The sequence below is a fragment of the Blennius ocellaris genome (assembly GCF_963422515.1).
Source record: "Blennius ocellaris genome assembly, chromosome: 2".
Lineage (NCBI taxonomy): Eukaryota > Metazoa > Chordata > Actinopteri > Blenniiformes > Blenniidae > Blennius > Blennius ocellaris.
The window spans coordinates 909,331-929,126 of record NC_137651.1 but is presented as its reverse complement, the minus strand read 5'-3'; the positions used below and the strand labels follow the sequence as shown (position 1 = coordinate 929,126).

Sequence of the window (19,796 nt, the reverse complement as noted above, 5' to 3'; positions counted from 1 at the left end):
AGATTCTCCATTTTATTACAGTAAAAATAAGAAAAAAAATATAAAATCTCTTCAATCATAGAAAAGCTGAATTTACATCTATCCACAGATTATGAATGATTGACCTGAAGAGGTGATTTGACATAACTACAGTTGAGTTCAATCAAGTAATGAGAGAAGAATAACTAATGCTCTCATGCAGTGTACAGACACAACCATCTCAAACTATTCTCAGTACGACAGACTTTCTAGATTTTTTTGGCTTAAAGAGCTGCATAAACTCTTGAGGAGTTTTGCAGGTTAATGGACCTAAAACTGTGGCAGAAGGTAGAGAAGAAGCATGCAGATGTTTGCCCGTTGCTTCCTTGATGACATGTACAGTATCACGATGGAATGGCTCAGTCTCGATGAGGTAAAGCCGGTGTGTGTTTGACCTCTGCAGCAGCACATAGTCAGGACTTGTGTTCCATCAGTTTTAGCAGCAATGTGTAAAAGTCAAACAAGGAGACCTCCTATGTGATGCAAGAAGAGTCCGGGTCTGCAGTGACATCGAAGAGATCTGTGGGTTTTGGAGGGAAAGTGCAGCCTATCTCTCAGATTTGATCTTGTAGCGGAGGACGAGATAAGTGGCGAGCCGCAAGGTGAGGAAGAAGATGCCCAGGACAATGAAGTCTATGTGGAGCTTGGCATCCTCCACGTCCAGGAGCTGTAGGACCTCTTCAGGCTGTTGGAACTTGCAGACTTTCCCTGGACACTCCAGCTCGGAGCGGTTCATCCCATAGATGGACAAGATCACACCCTCAAAACCGTACCTGAGGAAGAAATGACACAAGGGTACAGTCCTCAATGTAAACTACTATATGTCTTCATGAATGGATGGATGGATGGATGATTGATGGATAATGGTTGAATGAATAGATGGATGGATGGATACAGGGATAGATGATAGATGGATGAATGGATGGATGGACAAACAAATAATAGCTTGATAGATAGATGGATGGATGAATGAATGATGAATGAATGATGGATGGATGAAGTAATGGATAATGGATGGATTGATGGATGATGGATGGATAATGGCTGAATGAATAGATGGATGATGGAGGGAAGGATGATAGTGGGATGTATTGATGGATGAATGCATGATGGATGGATGGATAAAGGGATGAATTGATGGATGGATGATGGATGGGTGACTGTATGAATGGATCGATAGGTTAATGGATGGTTGGAGGATTCATTGATTGATGCATGATATCTGTATTAACAAATAGATGGATGGACAGATTATTATGGTTTAAATGGATGGATCTTTACTGGATGTGAGAATGGATGGATTTTGGATGAGTTGATGGACCCAAATTGATGGATGGAAGGATAGTTTGGATTATGAATGTATTAAATGGATGGAGGAATGACTGGATTCCTCCATTGGTGTGAATGGATGGATCAATTACTGATCAATTACTGCATGAAAGAAATGATGGATGAATTGATGGATTGCTTGATGACTTAATGGATGGATGGATTGCTGGTATAATCAATAGATTGATGGCTGGATTGATGAATTGAACGAAATAATGATATCAATGCACCCTGTGTTCACAATGTGTTGTTTTTTCTGTGAGTTTCTTTATTTAACATCCGGTCTGCTGTGCATTTAGTAGTCTGACTTCAGTTAAACCCATTTCTTCTTTATTGTCATGCACCACTGTAAATAATCTATTGTACTTCTATTGTATATTATATGTATTTCTGTACTCAGACCAAATTTATCTCAGAGTGTGGTGACTTTTTAGATGTTGATTGTTAAAGATCATCATTTTCAATTAATTATGCTGCAGAATTAGATGAGGGTCAATTTCCCTCTCATACTTTAGTATGAGAGAGGGAAATTGAGAGGGACCCCTGCTAATTGCTTTAGCAGGGGTCTTCAAATCTGGGTCTCGAGAGCCGATGTCCTGCAAGTTTTAGGTCTCTCAGGTGCACAGGGGCTCTTTATATATTTATTTTTACAAGCCTCAACATTAGATTGAGGTATCCTGACGCAAGGAGAGAGCTAAAATGTGCAGGATACTGGCTCTCGAGGTCCGGATTTTAAGACTTCTGCTCTAAACAAATATGAATTCAGTAAAAAGAGAAAATCAATGCATTTGTTGGCAGGTTGAGTGGTGACATTAGGGCTTAGAGCAACAGTTGTGTCAGGACAAACATAGATGGAAACATGCTACTAATTAGGGCTGGGCGATATGGACCAAAAAGTATATCTCGATATTTTTTTACATAAACTCGATATTCGATATATATCTCGATATATTTTCTGGTGAAAATATACATAAAAAAATATTCATTTTTAAAGCTTCGGCGATGTTGTCTCCCGTGTGATTAGCAGGGAAGTAGCTTGTTTGCAGGCAGGCGCTTTTTAATTCCTAGTCGACGATGTAATGGACTGTCACACACATGTAGGGTTCGGTGGTCCTGCTAGACCACATGTCTGTGGTCAGCGCGAAGTAAGTGACTTTACTTCATTGTGCGGCAATGATCTTGCTCACTTCGGCGTACATTTTAGGCAGCATTTCTCGTGAAAAATATGCCCGGCTTGGCAACTGGTACCTGGGGTCGAGGACTTTGATGAGGCAAACAAACCCGTCGCGTTCGACGGTGGAAATGGGGACTAGATCTTTAGCAATGTGATATGCGATTGCTCTGGTTATCTGTTCCCATCTTTTGCTGGTTTTCTCATAAGGCACTACGCGTGAAATCGAAGCTTGCAGTGTACATTGTTTTAGTGCTGGGGACGTGGATTGCACTGCCACTGTGGCAGTGCACAATTATGCACTCTTCGTATTGTATTGGGTGCCGCTGTTGAAGGTGCTGGAATAGGTTCGTTGTGCTCCAACTTATTGTAGCCACGGATTTCTGACACTCCCTACAAAACACATTCTCCTGCTTTTTGTCCAGTGGCTTAAATCCGAACCACCGCCACACAACCGAGCCAGAATTTCGCGTTTTACTTACAAGTAGTTGGCCACTAGCACACGTGTCGCCGGTGGCACATTCAGACTCCATCTTTGCTAGTGTGTTGTTGTTGTCTTGAGTCAGTGAAAGTGTAGTGGGCGTGAGAGGGCAAGCGCGTCTTGGAAGGAGGAAGGGGAGGGGTTTAATAGCTTGTGTGAGTGTGGAGAGGAAGTGGGAGGCGGGCGAGAATCAAGGAACACAGCAAATAAGCGGAGTTTGCTAATTTTAACGTGAAATAAATTATATCGATATTACGATATTTTCTTAATTCATATCTTGTTTGAAAATATATCGATATATCGTAAAAACTCGATACATCGCCCAGCCCTACTACTAATGCTTCATTGCATTGACGTATATAATTGGTGCAGAACAGGATCTCACAACAAAATAATTTTTAAAATCCAGTGACCATAGACCACAGATATATTTAGCTCTGCTGTTGAGTCCACAGAGTTACATACCTGACGTAGGACACGTAGGAGCTCCACTGAAGATAGTTAGGGATGGTGTCGAAGTTGACAAAGAATCCGGAGAAGAGCAGCACGGGGATGGCTGTGACTGGTCCGACAAATGTGGCCACCTGTTGGAGGATGAACAATGACACGGTCTGCCCTCTGTTGGAAAGTTCAGACTCGGACATGGATTTAGATTTTTATATCATCTTTATAACAAAAGCATGTAGGAAAGAGAAAAACACAACCTACAGAAAATAAAGCAACATCCAAAACTTTGATTTTGATTTCAAATTATGATGAAAAGCATCTGTTGAGTTGTTAAAAATGTTAGATTTTGTCTGTGAGTTTATTACTTGGCACATTGAGAAGCATTTGGTTAATTGGGTGCTTCATGATGTTAAACTACACTGAATTAGAGGTGGTATCGACATAGGAATAAACGAATGATGCCAACAATCTAGCCTGAAGCCTCAATGGCGGAGTTTGCCCAAGGTTTCTTTCTATCTTTCTTTCTTGCTTTCTTTCTTGGAGTGGTGGGAGTAATATAGACTAGCTGGAACCAACAGGTGGCGGTAATGCAATTTCATAGATGCCAACTGCCATTTAACCCAAATGAAGATAAAGAAGAAGGGAAACAGTCATTCAGGATGAAAAACTGCTTATAAGAAAGAGGGTAAAACAGGCATCAGGGATGACAAGACAAGAGTAGTGGGGAAAATGTAGATAGAAACAGCAGATGGCAGTGATGCAAAAGAAGAAGAAGCAGAAGAAGAAGAAGAAGCAGAAGAAGAAGAAGAAGTCAATGTCACATGACTGTGACATTGACTGTCTATTAACCTCTTCATCCAAGACCACGGGTGATAAACCAGGACACCATTTCTCAGCTTCCGTCAGAGATGGCTGAGTGTATGGAGCCATTCATGCGAAACTGTTCCTCAATACTATTCAAAACAGTTATTATACAACTTTATAAACTGGTTTTTTTTTTTACTTTACAGTAGGGGTGTAACAGTACACAAAAATCATGGTTCGGTACGTACCTCAGTACAGAAGTCACGGTTCGGTTCGGTATGGTTCAGTACTCAGTTAACGTGGAAAATGAAAAGATGTTTTTTTTTTACTTGCTTGGACAAATTTTTACTTGCCCGAAGTGTAATGGAAATTTATAAGCTTGGGTAATGTATGAATTCGACCAACATAACTTTTTACTGTCAGGAGGTAGGCTGAGGTCTCCTTTAAGAGCGGGCGGGCCATAGGTCTGGGCTGTCCAGCACCACACCTGTGGACACTTTCTGTAATCACCCTGCCCTATATATGTCCTGTCTGTGTTTGTTCATTGGTGGATTGTTAGTCATCCATGTCTCGTCCATTCTGTCCAGTGTTTTGGAGTTCAAGTCTGCTGTGCTCCTCAGGTCGAGGAGCAACCTGCTATTCATCAGTCTGTGCTGTCAGTATGAATAAAAGACCTGATTGAACTCAGCCTGCCTCCAGAGTCCTGCACTTGGGTCCTGTCTGCTATCCGTGACAGAACAAACCAACCCTTCTGGACCCAGTGGACCCCGGTCAGCAGGGAAGCCAGCTCACTCAACACGACGAGCAGTTGGCTGGTTTAACAGCGGGTCTCCACGACCTTTCACATCGACACACGTCAGTGGAGATTCAACTGAACCAACTCACCGGTCACCTCCAGCAGCTCATCACTCGTCTCTCAGTCCCAGAGGTTCGGGCTGCTGCTTCCGCTGCGGTGCGCCAGCAACTGCAGCCTTCGTGATGCCACCGTCACCGCTCTCAAGCCCAGTGGGCTTCTCAGGGGACTCCAGGGATTCGCAACCCTTCCTGGTCCAGTGTGGTCTCCACTTCGAGATGCAGCCGGGCGCGTTTCCAACAGAGAGGTGGAAGGTAGCGTACATCATCTCCCACCTGTCCGGCAGAGCGGATTTTTGGGCCACCACTGAATGGAACCGTCAATCCCGGCTGTGTGACGCTGTGGACGAGTTCGCAGAGGCGCTGTCGAAGATCTTCGATCGGCGTCCCGGTGGAAAGGAGGCGGCTCGAGCGCTGGCAGCGCTGCGGCAAGGCAAAGGGTCGGTGATCGACTACGCGATTGAGTTCCGCACTCTCTCCGCGGACTGCACCTGGAACGATGCGTCACTGCAGGACACCTTCCTCTACGGGCTGGTTTCTGTTCATTTACCTCAACGACATTTAGATTTTGTCTTCTGACCTAGCCAGCCACGTTAAGCACGTTCGTTATGTTTTAGCGCGTCTTCTGGGTAACAACTTGTTCGTGAAAGCCGAGAAATGTGTTTTTCATGCTCCCTCTGTTTCTTTTCTCGGACAAGTCATCTCAGAAGGGAGGGTGGAGATGGACAGGGAGAAGGTCAGGGCTGTAGCTGATTGGCCAACCCCGGGTAACCGCAAACAACTGCTATGTTTTTTGGGGTTTGCAAATTTCTACCGGCGGTTTATCAGGGGATTCAGCTCCATCGCAGCACCACTACATGCCTTAACTTCCCCCAAGGTCCCGTTTTCTTGGGGCCCCTCGGCTGAGCAGGCGTTTTCTGAGCTCAGGGCCAGGTTCACCTCAGCTCCCGTGCTTAGTATGGTGGATCCAGGACGGCAGTTTGTGGTGGAGGTGGACGCATCAGATGTCGGTGTTCGGGCAGTGCTCTCTCAGCGCAGCAGTAAGGATGGGAAGCTGCACCCTTGTGCCTTTTTCTCCAGGTGGCTGACCCCGGCTGAGCAGAACTATGACATCGGCAATCGAGAGCTCCTGGCCATCAAGGCTGCATTGGAGGAGTGGAGGCATTATCTGGAGGGTGCAGAGCACCCGTTTGTGGTATGGACTGACTATAGAAACATCGAATACATCAAGTCAGCCCAACGATTAAACTCTCGGCAAGCCCGGTGGGCTCTGTTCTTCACCCGGTTCGACTTTGTGGTGTCGTATTGGCCTGGGGCTAAGAACGTGAAGCCTGACGCCCTTTCCCGGGTCTTTGAGCCGGATCCTGCTCCTCGTTCCCCCACGCCAATTTTACCTCTGACCTGTGTGGTGGGGGCGGTGACGTGGGAGATTGAGGAGCAGGTTCGGCGGGCTCTGGAGGGAGTGACGGTGCCGCCAGGTTGTCCTCCCAACCGCCTGTTTGTGTGTCCCCCAGTACGGTCTAGCGTTATTCAATGGGCCCACACTAACCTTCTGTCTTGTCACCCAGGAACTCAGCGCACCCTGTTTGTGGTGAGACAGCGTTTCTGGTGGCCAGGAATTAACAGGGAAGTCCGTGAGTATGTCCGGGCTTGCCCTGTTTGTGCGCCTAACAAGACCTCTCGGTCTCGCCCCTCTGGTCTGTTGCAGCTGCTCCCGGTACCCACCCGACCATGGGCAGACCTGTCAATTGATTTTGTCACTGGCCTCCCAGATGCAGAAGGGTTTACCACCATCCTCACCGTAGTGGACCGGTTTTCTAAGATGGCCCACTTGGTGCCCCTAGCGAAACTCCCATCAGCCAAGGAGCTGGCAGAGGTCATGCTGACACACGTGTTCCGCCTTCACGGGTTCCCAAGGGACATCGTCTCGGACAGGGGGCCTCAGTTCGTGTCTCGGTTTTGGAGGGAGTTTTGCAGGCTGTTGGGAACTACAGTGAGCCTTTCGTCCGGGTACCACCCAGAGTCTAACGGCCAGACTGAGAGGGTGAACCAGGAGCTGGAGTCCATCCTTCGGTGTCTCGTCTCTGACAGCCCGGCTTCTTGGTACAGGCAGTTAGTCTGGGTAGCATACGCGCACAATTCCCTTCCCTGTTTGTCCACTGGGCTGTCTCCCTTTGAATGTGTGTATGGTTACCAACCTCCCCTGTTCCCTGCCCTGGAATCGGAGGTTAGTGTCCCGACAGCTCTGGCGATGGTGCGGCGATGCAAGCGCGCTTGGCTCAAGGCCAGAAGCAAGCTCTTGCAATATTCTGCAGAGCGCAAGCGGGTTGTAGACCGACGGCGGGTTCCTGCACCTACTTACACGTGGGTCAGCGTGTGTGGCTCTCCACCCGGGACCTGCCTATCCGCTCGGACGCAAAGAAGCTGGCTTCGAGGTTTATTGGACCCTATCCAATAGTCCTGCACTTGGGTCCTGTCTGCTATCCGTGACATTTACTTTAAAACACTCTCAATGAAACTTTCAGGGAAGGCATATCTCTTTATACTCTTCAATCTGAAGGAATAATAATCTACATTTTAAGTTTGTTCTTCACAGCAAAAAAGCCCAGAGTTGAATGATGTGTCATGTATTTTTTATTATCTGAAATCCTGTCCCTGTTCCTTCTCCTCTTCCTGCTCAGCCAACTTTTTTGTCTGAACCATAAATATTTCTGGATTAGAAAGTCAAAATAATCAAAAATACATTGTTTTAGTTGAAGTTGTTTTTATGTGTTGAATTCGAGTGAGTTTTTAATGTTCCAGTGAATGTTGACGGAAGTGAAAAATTCACAATGGTGGACGATAAGGCGTGTCCCCAACTACATAATTCTATGGATTCCCGAGGAATTACACGACGCTATCCAGTGAGAATGCATGTTTTCCAGGAAAGATGCTGCACGTCACTGACCTGAATGGGGAACACAAATCGGGAAGAAAATAGTGGCTTCGATCGGCTGTGGTCTTCACATACTATCATCGACCTTCACGCGAGAATCACGTGATCGCACTCTTGGGGCGAGAAATGGCAGCGCCCAGCAATGGCATGATTTGCCTGCAAAACCAAGTGATTTTTGCTGAAAAAATGCCCAAGCAAAGCTTTTACTAGCCCTGGATGTTCGGGAAAGCCTAAATGTCGATCCCCAGTCTTAAAATGTTTGTACCGCGGTGTCTGGACTGAACAGTACGCATAACTTTTTACAGCTATACAAATACAGTTAACCACCCCACAATGTGACAAGCACAATGATTTTAGATTAGCTGTTGCAAAAGTTTTTGTGTTTCCGTGTACTTAGAACCACCCTTTCTCTTTATAAAAGCTCTCTTCCGGAGCACTATGATCAGCCTTGAGATGGCAGTGACCCAGACAGCCCTGTGGTACCTGTAGCGAGGTGGAGGCAGCACCAACCAGCAGGCCCAATGACTGGGCCACCAGGGCGGTGCAGATGGACAGAGCGATGAAGAGCAGGTAGCGGCTGGCCTCAGGCGGCTGCTCTGTCATCCAGTATACAATACTGCAGTACATGATGGGGCAGATCACCTGAAAGCAAGGTAAACTGTTCTCACACCTGGAGTGGAGCTGCCAAAATGTACATCCCCAATCAATTATCCTCTCCTACTTCCTCTGTATTCTCATCAACACAAACTGACTATTACAGAGCATGAATGCCCAAAGCTGCATTGATTTAATATTTAAATTGTTTTGTGACTGAAGCCTTGAGAGGTGCTGCTGCTGACCTGGAATGGAATATCAGCCATGGTTTTGGCCAGGTAGTACGCTTTCAGGCTGTACCAGTAGTTCAGATGCTCCCGCAGAAACACGGACATCTCCAGAGGAACTGAGCACAGAGCAGAAGTCGTCTCACACACACACACACACACACACACACACACACACACACACACACACACACACACACACACACACACACACACACACACACACACACACACACACACACACACACACACACACACACACACACACACACACACACACACACACACAACACCTCAATTTCACACACAAGCGGAGGTTGTAATAATTGAATCACTCCGTCATACTCACAAGTCAACACAGTTGGCATTAGTGCTCCAAACATGAGGAAGAGCATAGAGAAGAAGAGAAATCCAGTGTTGTTAAAGACCCTGCTGGCATCATTGCCAATGTTCAGATAGAGCAAACCTATTAACACACCTATGGAGATGTGGGAAATCAGTCTGAGGTGGGTCAAAACCTGACAACACAAGAGATAGAAGATATAAGCAGGTTACATGTCACACAGCTACATGCTAGCAGCTACAACAGTTCCGAAAGGCATTTTCAGTGGTCCGAACACCATGGTCATGTTAACTAGCACTCAAAAAATGTGACGAATGTTTTGCGTTTTCAATTGGGAATTTGTCACAAAAACGGCCTGAGTCACACAACTGGAATAAAGCAAACCTTCCTTCTATAAAACCAACGACTTGGAACTGTCATGTATTTCTTTAAGTGCCTAAATGCTTCAGCTTCCACACTTGTACACACACACACCACACTGAGAACCCGAGGGGGGGGGGGGGGGGGGGGGGGTAGCTTCTGCTTTCAATGAAGAATGAAAGGAGGAGGTAACTCACCTGGTCTCGACATATAGTTATGAAGGTTCTCTTGAAGAGGATACAGAACTGTGTCAGAGTACTAGTGGCAAATGTATGGCTCTCTATGTTCCCTCCATCCTGTGGAAATCACAATGCAAAAGTCGGCGTCAGATAAAGGCTGCACAACATGCAGCTTTCAGAGCTTAAATAACAAATTTGTGACTATACTCATTCACTGTGATCTCAGAACTTTTCCAGTCATGAATCCTGTTTGAGTTTCATTAATTCTTTCCAAGCTATTTCAATCACATATTCTACACACCAGCTACATCATGTTATATTTGATATATCTGATTTAACTCAAGAGCATCATCAAATTTTACCTGACAGGCTAAAACTATATCGTGTTGGGTGTTTCAGTGATCTGGATTTTCCAACGAAACCCTCTCAAAATCCTGTGTTGTTAAATGTGGGATCCCTCAGGTACTGGAACAACTCTTCTCAATGCATTTAGCACTGTTGGGTCCTGCCTGCCACTGTTATACTGATGATTTGCAGGTATAGTTTTTATTTTTTATTTTTATTAAAATAAAAACTGTATTAATTGCACTGTATTAATCCCAGAGGCGAAATTCATACTGAATTGACCCATTGGTAGCAGCTGCACAGAGCAGTACTCAAGGGGAGCTGGGGGGGTAACTGAGGGGCTTGCTCAGGTACCCCCAGTGCATGTTTTTGGGGAATAGAGTTGTCTGTTTTAGTCCATAGTGAGTCAGATATTGTAGACTAGAAGTCTGTCTTGCTGCTGTTTGGAAATTATATTGTCAAACTGTTACTGAACCCAGCAAAGACAGAAATGACAATCATCATTTATATGAAATAATGGAGGTAGGATGTATCCACCTCTTGGAACACTGGTATTGCTGATATTACAAGTGTTTGTTGGACTATTTTCACTTCCTGCTTTCAAATATTTGTGACGATTCACACACCTCGCTCCAGCACCGGATCCTCACTGACACTCCGGCAGGTAATCAGCTAATTGATTGCTCCCGGATTTTAAGCCCTGCAGTGAGGTGGGTCCAGTGCCAGAGGATTGTCAGTTGTTTGTCCTCCCCGGGGTGTGAGTGTCCTCCCGGGGTGGGTGTGTGTGAAGATGCCCGAGAGTCCCCGGGCCCAGTCCAAGATCTGTGTGTTCCTCCCCGGGGTGTCTTGTATGTGTTCCTCCCCAGGGTGTCTTGCGTGTGTTCCTCTCCGGGGTGTGTAGTGTCCTCCCCGGGGTGTATTGTGTCCTCCTCGGGTATGTAGTGTCCTCCCCGGGGTGTGGTGTGGTGTCCCTTGTATGTGTCTCCTGTCTGCGCAGCACTCCCAGCTGCGTTCCATGTGCGCCATCCGCACTCCTCCACGTGGTGCAGCGCACCTCCCTGTGGCCGTTCTCCTGCCTGCGCAGCGCTCCTGGCTGCGGTCGCTGTGTGCCGTCAGCACTCCTCCCCGGGGTGCTGCACACTTCCCAGTTGCAGTCCTCCCGCCTGCGCAGCACTCCTGGCTGCGTTGCTCGTGCACCATCCGCACTCATCCACGGGGTGCAGCGCACCTCCCTGCTGCCGTTCTCCTGCCTGCGCAGCGCTCTTGGCTGCGGTTGCCATGCGCCGTCAGCACTCCTCCCCGGGGTGCCGCGCACCTCCCGTCTGCAGTCCTCCCGCCTGCGCAGCACTCCTGGCTCGGGTGTAGCGCATCTTCCAGCTCCCCTTTTCCTGCCTGCGCAGCACTCCTGGCTGTGGTCGCCGTGCGCTATTAGCACCCCTTCCTGGGGTGCCGCGCACATCCTGGCTGCAGTCTTCCCACCTGCGCAGCACTCCTGGATGCGTTCCTCAGCTCCCTGATCCTGGTGCACAATAAAATCACTGACAATTGCACCTATTCTGCCTCCTGGTCTGCTTTTGGGTTCCAGACATCTACGTACCAGTGTAGCCGTGACAATATTTCACAATACATGCTAGTCACTGTGTTGCAGGTGCTGCTATGGTTGATATAACTAAGTTTACAGCATCCATCCATCCATTGTCTGCCGCTTATTTGGGGCCGGGTTGTGAAGGCAGCAGTCGAAGCAGGGATAGCCAGACTTCCCTCACCCCAGACACTTCCTCCAGCTCTTTCAGTGGGACCCCAAGGCATTCCCAGGCCAGCAGAGAGACTTAGTCCCTCCAGCTTGTCCTAAGCCTGCCCCGAGGCCCTGTGGTAGGCCACAGGGACACGCCCGGAACACCTCCCTGGGGAGGTGTCTGGGGGGGCATCCCAAACAGATGCCCAAACGACCTCAGCTGGCTCTTCTTGATGCGGAGGAGCAGCAGCTCTACTCCGAGCTCCTCGCTGGCGACTGAGCTCCTCACCCTATCTTTCAGGGTGTACAAAGCCACCCTATGGAGGAAGCTCTTTTCAGCCGCTTGTATCCGGGATCTCGTTCTTTCGGTCATGACCCATAGCTCATGACCATAGGTGACGGTAGGAACAAAGATCTACCGGTAAATCGAGAACTTCGTCTTTTGGCTCAACTCCTTCACCCCAATGGACCGATACAACGACCGCCTAACTGCAGACACTGCACTGATCTGTCTGTCGATCTCACGCTCCATCTTTCCCCCACTCATGAACAAGACCCCGAGATACTTGAACTCCTCCACTTGGGACAAGGGCACTTCACCGACCTGAAGGGTGGCAAGCCACCTTTTTCTGGTCGAGAACCATGGCCTTGGATTTAGAGGTGCTGATCCCAGTTACTTCACACTTGGCTGCGAACCGCACCAGTGCACGCTGTAGGTCCTGGTTTGATGGAACCAGCAGAACCACATCATCTGCAAAAAGCAGAGACGAGATCCTGTGGTCCCCAAACCAGACACCCTTGGACGAAAACCGCATTGTTCCTCTTGAATCCGAGGTTCAACTAACGGCCAGATCCTCCTCTCCAGTACCATGGAATAGACTTTCCTGGGGTGGCTGATGAGTGTGATCCCCCTGTAGATGGAACCCACCCTCCAATCCCCCTTCTTAAAAATAGGGACCACCAGTCTGCCAGTCCAGAGGTACTGTCCCCGACCGCCACGCGTTGTTGCAGCTACGACAATTCTTGCACATCCAGAGACTTAAGGTATTCTGGGCGAATCTCATCCACTTCTGGTGCCTTGCCACCGAGGAGCTCAGCAACTACCTCAGTGAACTCAGCCCGGGTAGTGGACCAGTTCACCTCTGAGAACCCAGTCTCTGCTTCCTCAGTGGAAGACATGGTGGTGGAATTGAGGAGGTCCTCGAAGTATTCCTTCCACCATCCGACGACATCTCTAGTTAAGGTCAACAACTCCCCGCCTCCGCTGTAAACAGTGTTGGTGAAAAACTGATTCCCCCTTGTGAGGTGCCAGATGGTTTGCGAGAATTTCCTCGGGACGCACTGATAGTCCTCATCCATGGTCTCCCTGAACTCCTCCCAGACCCGAGTTTTTGCCTCCATCACGCCCCAGGCCATGGTATGCTTGGCCTGCGGGCACCTGTCAGCTGCCTCGGGAATCCTATGAGCTAACAATGCCTGATAGGACTCCTTCTACAGCTTAACAGCATCCCTTACTTCCGGTTTACAGTTTATATTATGTATACAAAAAAAATATGCTGAGTTGATCAGCTCATGTTGCTGATCATCGTCCTGACCTGACCAGGACATCATAGTGGGCAACACTCACCATGGTGCACCTTGTGCCACAGACCGAGGAGCCGTTGGTGTCCCACAGATTCTTCTTCTCCTCTAAAGCAGACCTTCCACCCTGGACTGCCTCAAACAGCACAGGGTTCAGGTCTCCATATTCTCCTGATGCCACTTCAATGACTGAACCAGAAGGACAAAGTTTTAAGAGATGAGCTGAATGTATTATTCGTGGAGGAGCAACAGGACATGTGGTAGACATACTGAAATCAGCTGGGTTGTGGTAGGTGGGACAGTACAGGCCCAGCGTCTTCAGGTAGGGGATGAGATTAGGAACTGAACCTTTGTAGATACATTGACCTTGACTGAGGATGTAGAGCTGTTGAGGAACAACGCCACATATCAGCTAATGTTTTCTACAAACTGGCACAATATCTTCCAACCCGAGAAGCTACCGATCCACACAAACCTTATCAAACATCTCAAAGAGTTTGGCACTGGGCTGGTGAATAGTGCAGATGATGGTTCGTCCCCCCAGAGCCAGAGAGCGCATTAGAGACACCACCTGGTAGCAGGACACACTGTCCAAGCCACTGAAAACACAGTGACAAGTTCAATGAGCAGGAGGAAAAGAAGAGAGGAAAGAAAACACAGTAGTCAAGATACCTAATCTGTATCCAATCTGTAGAATCATTGTCTTTAGAATTGAACCACATTTGTAAATTCTCTGTTTCATGATCAATATTCACATTAAAGATGAACATGCAGAAACATGATAGGCATGAAAAGCAAACAGTTTTTAGCTTGTTTATCCACTATAAATATGACATGTTGCCGGTTGTTCACAACCCTGCCTACATTTTGACTGTACTTTCTGTGGTGGGACCACGTGACAAGGTTGGGTCTGAGTGCGCTTTGCTGTACTGCACCCTACCGCTACGTCCCGCTCTAGGATGTACTGTCCGGTGGAACCGCGGCTTTAGCCATTGTTTTGTCTTTGTGTGTGTGTGTGTGTGTGTGTGTGCGTGTGTGTGTGGGGGGGAGGGTTACTGTTTTAACATCCTTTTAGCCATTGTGGCTGCTTCAGTCTCACCTGGTGGGCTCATCAAAGAACATGACAGGTGGATTGTTGACCAGTTCAAGGGCGATGGCCAGACGCTTGCACTGACCGCCAGACAGCGAACTGGTGCGAGTGTGAGCACAGTCAAGGAGCCCCAAAGCCGTCAGAATCTCATTCACCTGAACAGGTGGGACAAAGGGGACGGGTAGTGGGGGAGGGGGTGGCATTAGGCCCAAGATACCACCTAAACGTATATATAGAATTAGGCAGAGGGTAGAAAGTAAACAATTATATTTACTCATGTTACTGAAATTCAATAGTTTTTTCTGTACTTCTACTTCTTTAAGTCATTTGTAAACTCTGTAATTTTACTTAAGTATGTTTTTACCCTTGCCAATGAAAGTTGGGCCAAGAAGATTATCTGTTTGTCTGCGTGGATTTATTTATTACCTTCGCCAACGAAAGTTGGGCGACCAACAATATTGGCCAAGTTTTCAGGGATTATTTGTCTTCATCCAATCCACGCAATTAGATTTTGGGACGTAACGGTGAACCGTTTATGAATAAATCCCAAAAAACTGAGATCAGCATCTGTTGCCATGGAGATGCTCCCTCCTCAGTGTTTCACACAGTGCTGTAGTTACCCGACCGAGTGAGTTAGCATTGATATAAGCAAACAGTTATCATGCTCACAATGCTAACTCAGTTCCGCAAACCAATGTGGCATTGGTGAAGGTATGCATATTGTACTCCACTACCTTTTCAGTCACATCTGTTACTGAGAAACAAAAATAAAAAATACAATCATGAAATTTAAATTATTGTGCCCCGAAAATACTGCAGTGAATGATGGGTAGGAGAACAATTTGCAGTTTTTGTCACAATAAAGATGGAGACTGAGTCAGACGGTGGTACGGATCCAGTGCAAAGAAAAACCTTGTCGACTTCTGCTGAAGTTGAACTCGAGGAAAACGATGTGAATTCCTGGTCATATTTAACTTTGGCTTCAAGTCTAAGAAAGACAACAGCATTATGCAGTGTCTGTGAATGGGAAACCCAGGGAGCTGCGGACATTCAGGAAGCTGTCCTGAAGGTCTGCCAAGATAGAGAGGCCAAGATAGATTTATATCCCATTGACTTCTTGCGCTCCTCAGGAGAAACCATTGTCCTGCTGTCAAACAAGTAACTCGGTAATGTTTACTCTGAGTATATTTTATGACTTACTTTTTACTTTCACTTGAGCACATTCTCAGATTGGTAATTTTACTTGTTCTTGAGTACAATTGTATCAAAATAATTGTATTTTTACTTAACTACAATATATTACTACTTTTTCCCGACATCGCTCTATCCCCACCAGAAAGTGTTAATAGTTCAGCTCACCAGCTCTTTCTTCACGTCCATCAATTCATCGAGCTTCAGGTTGGCGGAAACCTGCAGTGAAGAGGAGATATGTTGAGCCGCAAGGTTTATGAATCAGATGGTGCTGGTAAAGAGGATCAGTGGCAGCTCACCATCATGGCCTCCCGGGCAGTGAGGTGTGGTAGCAGCATGTCCTCCTGCATGATGTAACAGGACAGCTTCCTAAAGGTCCGCAGCTCCCTGGGTTTCCCATTCACCAGGATCTGACCCTTCATCCCAGATTCCCTAAGAGCAGCAAGGACACATGGAAACCAGCTCAGTGGGTTCAACTGAGAGGCTTCAACCTGCAACCCCTTATAAACACCTATTTCATGATTTTATTTACATACTGTTGAAATCTCACAAGACCACAGAAAATGTGTTAATTTCTGATGAAAGACAATCTTTATTTGTCCATGTGCATCACACCCAGCAGGGGGTCTGGCAGACACTACAGTCCCATGCATGCAACCCCCCCCCCTTTCTGCTAAAAGGAGACTGACTTCCCCCCCATGCACTCAGCAAGTCACCGATTGGCTGAGGCTCCCACGATTTCACACCTTCGAATTCCCCAACCTTCATCAAAAGCATTTGCAGAGATTCTCTCAAAAAAGCTTTTGCTACTGTTCTTCAACAGTAGTGGGTTGCTGGAGGCGGCTCACCCAGCGTTAGCATACAGCTAACACCAGAGGCCTACAACCAAAGGCCTTCACTCCTCAGCTCCTCTGCTGACCCACCACGAGGGTCAGACCTTCCCCTGATCCAGAGACCAGCACCCAGAGTCTGATCTCCCATCAACCAAGGAAAACCAACCAGTTTCTGCAGGAAACCGGGGAAACGACACCTCACAAAACCTCTTTGTGTTTTCCTCAACAAGCAGGAAAACTATCACAGACCTGAGTGACCAGCACCTCAGTCTGGACACGGGAACAACCAGGAGGCTGCAAAGAAGGACGGCTCCTGAATCTTCAACTTCGTTTAACTTTAATGAAGATGTGTTGATTCTATTACAGTGATTGAGTTCTATTGATAATGATATTAGGAGCAGTTATCAGCCTGTAAGCCAACATTAGTTCTGCCACAGACACAGGATCTGCATGCTAATCTTTGCTTTACTAACTTGCTAATGCACAATCCTACACATATCACATCAAAGACAACATCACACAGTAACTGAACACCATCTTATGACTCCTGACGTTTTGCAAAGCAAGTCTCATTCACATAAACTCATTCTAGAAATGGTCCTCTAACAGAGATACACAGGAAGCAGACGCTAAAGACTAGCTTCCATGTTCCATTGTTCTCCAGCACATGGTCGAGACCCAGGACAGACTTTCTGCTCTCTGGTAACCTCCACTTGGAATGTAGTTTCTTGTGATCCGCCATCTTGTTTTGTAGTTCCACACACCTGCACACACAAAGCTATATATAGGTAGTTAGAATATGTGTTTTATTTGTTCATTTGATTTGTTATTCATTGTAAATAAATATAATTTTTGGAATCAATTTTTGGAGCGGGCAGCACGGACCGGGACAGGAAGAGACTGAACAGGCTGGTCAGGAGGGCCGGCTCTGTCCTGGGCCGCTCGCTGGAATCGGTGGAGGAGGTGGGACAGAGGAGGACGCTAACTAGAATGTCCTCAATCATGGACAACACACTCCACCCACTGCACCCGACAGTGGAGGAGCTCAGCTGCTCATTCAGCGGCAGGCTCCGACACCCGCAGTGTAAAACAACTCACTGTTAGTGTCCTAACATTCTCCTCACGGACCGGTTACATCTGCACTGAGTACATCTCAGTTCCTATCTATCTCCACTGTGTGTATACCATTTCTGTCATTTACTCAATTTTAGAGGATTTCTTTTTTTTACTGGATTGTTTATCCTTTTTATTTTTACTTATTCTATTTTCTTGTGCTCTTTTTTACTCCTGTTTAGATTTACATAATTTTACATATTTATAATTCTTTGTTTTTATAATTCTGCACCTTCTTTCCGTGAGTTGTTGCAAGGTTGTGTTTCCCCCTGGGGAGTAATAAAGCTCTACTCTACATAACCCTAACCCTAACCCTACCCCTACCTATTAACGTGCACAAAGATGAATGGAATATCAACCTCTTCTGTGTCTGGAACTCCAAAATTCTTCAAGCTTTACCGTTAATGCTGGTAATTGTAATTAAGTTAACTATTAATTCAAATTCCCAATTAACTGTTTCGTATATCTTGTGAGGCTGATATAACTGAATTGGCTATAATTTCCTGTTAAAACAGGTGGAGCGCTGAGGTTTCTGATATAGATCAGATACAATTTTCAATAACATAATTAATAACTATTTTTCCTTATTGATAGCAAAACATAACATAAATGGTACCTTGTGATCTTTATGAGGTAAAAAATTCCTACAATACCAAATTCTCATTCAAAAACACAGTGATCAAGCAGTTCAAGGTAAACTTAAGTGTAACATTTAGATTCAAGTACAGTTTATTAAATTATGGTGGTTTACTCTAAGAAACGTTAGAAAAGGAAAACAAGCTAAGCAGGTAAGACAGTCTTAAAACAGCTTCAAAAGTGGGAAGTAATACAATAATAGTTTGAAATGGCTCAAATAGATTAACCCAAAAGTAAAGGTCAAAGAAACAAACAAAACAAAAAGAAAAAAATTATGACAGGGCCAAAAGAGCCACGACTACTGAATCGCCAAATTGGATTAAATAAAATTATTTAAAAGTAGCTTAAATTGCTAAAATGGCTAACATAAAAATCCTTTGGTGGCCCAATTTGGGCCTGAAATGTCTGCATGAGTTCAACTTAACATCAAGAACGTATTTCCTCTCGCATTACTTTGATTTAGGGGTGATTTTGTTCTCTCACCTGTACCCAGCTAGAATGTTCATCAGAGTGGACTTGCCGGCCCCTGACGGCCCCATGATCCCGATCAGCTCCCGACTACAGAACCTTCCCGAGAGGCACTTCAACAAAGCTTTGAACCCTGGGAATTAAAACAATAAAAACTTAATGAAAATGTAAAAATATGTATCTAAACATTTAAATGGATATCTCGACACATTGATACCCCATTATTAGCAAGTCAGGCCACTTGTTAGTTGCATGTAGATGATACCATGTTTGTAAAGGGCAAGTAAAAGTTCGAGTGCTAACCTTTGGCTACTTGCCAATACCAAGTACTTACATATGGTTCCTTCCAGTTATAATTATACAGTACAGCCCTACGGCCTTAAGAAAATTAATAAATAAATAAATAATGAACTGATGTGCAAACAACATTGTGTGTTTGCTTTATGTGCCTTTCAGAGAATGCTGGTGTTACGTTGCCACTATGAATATATTGTGCAAACACACGGTCAGAGAGCTTTGTTTACTGATGTAATGTTGAACCCACTGGGAATAGTCGAACAAAAAAACATTAAAAAGTAATTAAATGGAACTATGTTTTGGCCAGGAATTGAAAACCTGCCTCCTGCATAAAAGGCAGTAATTCTGCCAATAGACGAGCAGTGAATTCATATGTGAGATCAATTCTTTTGTGATCATTTCACACAGTTTGTGATCATTTCACACAGTTTACCTTCAATTTTTCTTCTAAAAACTTGTGCTCCAGTAAATAATAGACCTCATTCATTTGGACTTTTAACTGTTAACTCGAGCTGCACATAAGCTGCCTTTTGTCTATACTTGCTGCGCTTCTGTCAAGCAGTGTTAACATTGACCCCAGCCAATGAGCTCTGAGCTTCGACATGACGCTGTTCGCGGGGCTTCAGGCTGGAAGACCCACTCAACAAAAAAATTGCCCGATAAGAATGAATGCAGCTACCGCCTGAGCTTACGCACTTATATTTTGCCACATACCGAACACACTGGATTGTAAAAAGAAAGGGGCCAGCACCACTCCTGCAACAATA

General features: G+C 46.0%; 1 protein-coding gene across 1 annotated transcript in view; it reads right to left on the bottom strand.

Moving 5' to 3' along the window:
* Nucleotides 1-565: 565 nt before the first annotated feature.
* Nucleotides 566-19,796, bottom strand: part of LOC308143766 (ATP-binding cassette sub-family G member 4-like) — a gene marked incomplete at both ends in the record, with an annotated part of 38,550 nt that continues 19,319 nt past the window's right edge. Inside the window, 13 exons of the mRNA XM_080514681.1 lie at nucleotides 566-791; nucleotides 3,465-3,583; nucleotides 8,521-8,679; nucleotides 8,877-8,977; nucleotides 9,208-9,376; nucleotides 9,759-9,857; nucleotides 13,448-13,590; nucleotides 13,672-13,786; nucleotides 13,877-14,000; nucleotides 14,501-14,646; nucleotides 15,851-15,901; nucleotides 15,982-16,114; nucleotides 18,748-18,865. Coding sequence (XP_080370807.1) covers nucleotides 566-791; nucleotides 3,465-3,583; nucleotides 8,521-8,679; nucleotides 8,877-8,977; nucleotides 9,208-9,376; nucleotides 9,759-9,857; nucleotides 13,448-13,590; nucleotides 13,672-13,786; nucleotides 13,877-14,000; nucleotides 14,501-14,646; nucleotides 15,851-15,901; nucleotides 15,982-16,114; nucleotides 18,748-18,865 — 1,703 coding nt within the window. The remainder of the gene's footprint in view (nucleotides 792-3,464; nucleotides 3,584-8,520; nucleotides 8,680-8,876; nucleotides 8,978-9,207; nucleotides 9,377-9,758; nucleotides 9,858-13,447; nucleotides 13,591-13,671; nucleotides 13,787-13,876; nucleotides 14,001-14,500; nucleotides 14,647-15,850; nucleotides 15,902-15,981; nucleotides 16,115-18,747; nucleotides 18,866-19,796) is intronic.